The sequence below is a fragment of the Entamoeba nuttalli genome (genome assembly GCF_000257125.1).
Source record: "Entamoeba nuttalli P19 unplaced genomic scaffold asmbl_3631, whole genome shotgun sequence".
In the NCBI taxonomy this organism is placed as follows: Eukaryota; Evosea; order Mastigamoebida; family Endamoebidae; genus Entamoeba; species Entamoeba nuttalli.
The window spans coordinates 1-4,096 of NW_008576225.1; the positions used below are offsets into that span (position 1 = coordinate 1).

Sequence of the window (4,096 nt, forward strand, 5' to 3'; positions counted from 1 at the left end):
TATCTAATTAAATAGTTTAATTATTTATTTGGGCTAAATCCAAATAACCTTGTCTGGAGAAATCTGGAATCAACAATTCATATGTTGGTTGAAATTCTTGTTGTTGGTCTAAGGTTGTTGTAGGAGAAATTAATGATGGAGTTGATGAAGTTGGAATAAAAGATAATTGTGAAGAAGGTAGAAGGTATTGAACAAAATGTACTTGACAACTGTTAGGAACGAAGCTTTTGAGTTCTTTAAAAAGTTCATTACAAGGAGATAAATGGAGGATATTTTGAGATTCGAAATATGATTTAATTCTTTCATTAAAAGATTCTCCTAACAAAGATAAATTTTCATGGAAGTTATAATCATAAATTTTGTTATTAATAGTCATTCCAGTTAATGGTGAAAATCCATTTTTATTTTTTCGGGATTTTGTTGTTAATCTGATAATACTACTTCGATGAATTATTTCTATTAATTTTTCATAAACATCCCCACCTAATTTTTTATTACTCATTACTACATTTCCTTGTGGACTTGTGATTGAAACAATATTAAATGATTGAAATGTTTTAGCTAATCTCCCAGGACGTTGAATATCAATACTATATCCAAGAGTATTTAAAATACCACATAGATATGTTGTGTCATATACTTCCTTTCTCCCAACTTGAAGTGCATTGCAATGACTCAAAAATTCAACAAATAAGAGTATAACAAAAATCATAAATATTAAGTTCTTTTTAATGAATTTTTCTTTTTTTATGTTGCATATTTTTTTATATTAAAAAAATTTTTGAGTTTATGTTGAATAACTTGTATTTTTTAAACACAGAGAATGGATTATTTTTTTAATGAATATTTTGTTGGTAATACGAACGTTTTTAATTTTTTTGAAGTGATAAAAATGATTTGTTTTAATAAGAAGTTTGTTATGAGTAAATATTAGTCTCATATTTCTATTTTTTGATTCGTTTTAAAAAAAGTTTTCATAATCTGATAATTCAATAATAATACTTCCATAGAAAAGACTTTTTTATTGGGTTATTTATAAAGGAGAAGATTGTATTTTTATTTATGACAAATCAGTAAGTAATCTGTAACTTTGTTACTAACAAATAAGATGAGATATACTTATAATTGTTTACTAATGAAAACAACTTAAAGATGTTCCTTTAATTATTGAAATGTTAAGTTCAACAAAAATAGAAGAGATATACAATATACTGTCATTAGAATAGACTTTCTTAAATAGAAGATAAGACAACAAAGAATTAATAATATCAATTGATAATAACATAGAAAAATTGTATTCTTTTAATAATATAGACGTTTATGTGAATAATTTTCTAATTGATAAAAATGACAGATAAAAATAAGTTGGGGTGTAAGAAATATTCTTCTATTCAAATTAAATATATAAAAATGATAAGATAATAAAACAGTAAAAGAAAACAATTTTTGATATTATTTCAACAGTATTATTTTGTTTTAACTTAGAAAAAAAAATTAAAAGAAAAAAAAATTAAAAGAAAAAAACTAGAATCTAATCAATCATGCTTCCATTTGACCCTTCAGAGAATGTTATTAATGACAAATATGAAATTATTAATCAAATTGGGTGTGGAGCATATGCATCTGTATATAAAGCAAGAACAAAAACTACAGGAAAACTTGTTGCTATTAAACAATTAAAAAATGACAGGGACCAAGGATTTCCTGTTACATCATTGAGAGAAATACAACTTTTACAAGAAATTCATCATCCTAATATTATTCAACTTATAGAAGTATTACATGCAAATGACTTTATTGAAAGAAATACAACTATATCATTAGTATTTGAATTTATGCCACATGATCTTTCAAGTTTTCTTAAATGTGAAGAAATTGTAAGTAAAGTAGCGATAGGACAGTTAAAAGGATATATGTTACAAATTCTTCAAGCTATTCAATTTTTACACTCAAATAATATAATTCATCGTGATATTAAAACAGGAAATATTCTTATTAGTGATGACAATCATATTAAATTAGGTGATTTTGGACTTGCAAGAAAACAAGATGACGTTGGTATTTATACAAATAATATGGTCACTCTTTGGTACAGACCACCTGAATTACTCTTAGGTGAAACAAGGTATAAAGGAGAAGTTGATATGTGGAGTGTTGGTTGTGTTTTTCTGGAGATATTTAAACATCGTCCAGTATTTCATGGAAAGACAGAAAATGAACAATTAAGTAAAATATGGGAAATATGTGGTACACCAACTGATGCAGAATGGCCTCAATTTAGAGAAATGAAAATGTTTCAAACAATTGCACTTCCTACACCTCAAAAACGACTTTTAAAAGATGTGTTTAAAGGATATGATCCAATTTTTATGGACCTTATTGACCATCTTTTACAACTTAATCCTAAATCTAGATTTACTGCTGATGAAGCCTTACAACACAGGTATTTTACTGGAGAACCACGACCACTAAAACCAGAAGAAATGACTAAATTTGAACCATCATTAGAGTCTTGTTATCGTAAAATGCAAAAAGAAAAACAAATTAATAGAAGTGATAGTCGTGAAAGAAGAGATGATAGAATGAATAGAAGAAGACAAGAAGATGATTTTCGTTATCAAAGAGCAAATAAAAGAGGAAACTCATTTAATAATAGAAGAAGAACAGACTATTCAAGAAGAGATAATTGGAGAGGAAGAAGAGGTTCCAATGAAAAATTCTATTAAATAAAATGATTGTATCAGTTATTATTTTTTTTTCTGAAAAGGCAAATAAAAAATCTAAAATAACTCTTTCAAACAAAAAAAATTTTTTTAAAATAAAAATAGTATCAATTTTCAAATATTGCCATTTTATATTTTTCTTTATAAAGAGAAGTTTCAAATGCGTTTTTTTTTTAATACTCTAACTCTGCAATTTTTATAACTTTTTTTAATTCATAAAAATTGAAGTTAGATATATTTAAAAAAAAGATAAATGTGGCTCATTACGAAACTTCCTCTGTTTATTTCTGTATTATCTTTTTTTTTCGATTAGTTTGGTTCAAATTTTCAAAATTTATAACTTAAAAAGATCTTCAAAAATAGTTATAGAACAAAAATAATAACATGGCAACCCAAAAGTTTGGTTTTTAACAATATTATTAAAGTTTAAATTAGTATATCTTACTGTTGCAGGTCTGTTGGTATTCTCCTTGTTGGTATTTCTAATGTAGGAAAAACTAGTTTAGTAAATATGTTTTGTGTTTGTAGACATAATTTAATGAATAACAAAAAGGAATTTACTGTTATAGAAAAAAGAAGTTACAACAGATTATGTATCAACTTCAGGAGAATCAAAAACAACAACAGAAATGGTTTTAGGAAAGAAAACTTATAGTGTTGCATTTGTTTGTTATTTTTATAAATTAATAATAATGAAAATAGTCTTTCATTATAAATTTAACATAGATTAAACAAAGAAATAATTTATATAGTACGACTGTAATGGAGATGACCTGATCAATAATAGAGGAACTGTAAGTTCTTATTTTAAAAAAGCTAAAATTCATTTATTAGTAGGTTCAACTCAAAATCCTGACTCAGTTGAATATTTTGAAGGGTTATTAAAAAATATTTCTGCTGATCCAGATGCTACTCCTATTTATCGTATTGTTATTTTAACACACTCTGATTTACCAGACGATGATGACGTTGAAGAACAATGTAAAAAGATGTTAACTGATGATATTAATTTTTATAAATGTAATTGTTTCCGTGATGGAGAAAGTATGAGTAATCATTTGACTGACTTCCTTAAAAGGGTTATTGTTGAACATCCAGAATTGGTTGAAGGATGTGCTATTGATTCAAAGTTATCTAAAAGCGAAAAATATGATAAGAAAATAGATGCTAAAGAAGATAAAAAACAGCAAAAGAAGAATAAAACATCAGAGAGTGGATGTTGTTATATTCTCTGAATTTAAAACATAATTTATTAACCAATATTTTCCTTTCTTAATTTTATTTTTATGATAATTTTTTAGTTAAGGAATAAGTTATTTCATAAAGATATGATAAGTTAGCTTAGTCATTCGAGACTGATTCTAATGTCTTCT

General features: G+C 25.4%; 3 protein-coding genes across 3 annotated transcripts; 2 read left to right on the forward strand and 1 right to left on the reverse strand.

Annotated features, from left to right (window-relative positions):
* Window positions 1-16: 16 nt before the first annotated feature.
* On the reverse strand, window positions 17-712 carry ENU1_075270 (hypothetical protein; the record flags this gene model as incomplete). Its single annotated transcript, XM_008858523.1, has 1 exon — window positions 17-712. One exon carries the CDS (start codon window positions 710-712, stop codon window positions 17-19), a length of 696 nt encoding a protein of 231 aa, XP_008856745.1.
* An 829-nt stretch (window positions 713-1,541) lies between these two features.
* ENU1_075280 (protein kinase domain containing protein) lies at window positions 1,542-2,726 on the forward strand (the record flags this gene model as incomplete). Its single annotated transcript, XM_008858524.1, has 1 exon — window positions 1,542-2,726. The coding sequence occupies one exon, from the start codon at window positions 1,542-1,544 to the stop codon at window positions 2,724-2,726; it is 1,185 nt and encodes a 394-aa protein (XP_008856746.1).
* Window positions 2,727-3,284: 558 nt separating this feature from the next.
* Window positions 3,285-3,958, forward strand: ENU1_075290 (hypothetical protein; the record flags this gene model as incomplete). Its single annotated transcript, XM_008858525.1, has 2 exons — window positions 3,285-3,388; window positions 3,476-3,958. Exons 1-2 carry the CDS (start codon window positions 3,353-3,355, stop codon window positions 3,956-3,958), a joined length of 519 nt encoding a protein of 172 aa, XP_008856747.1. The 5' UTR covers window positions 3,285-3,352.
* Between the last annotated feature and the right edge of the window lie 138 nt (window positions 3,959-4,096).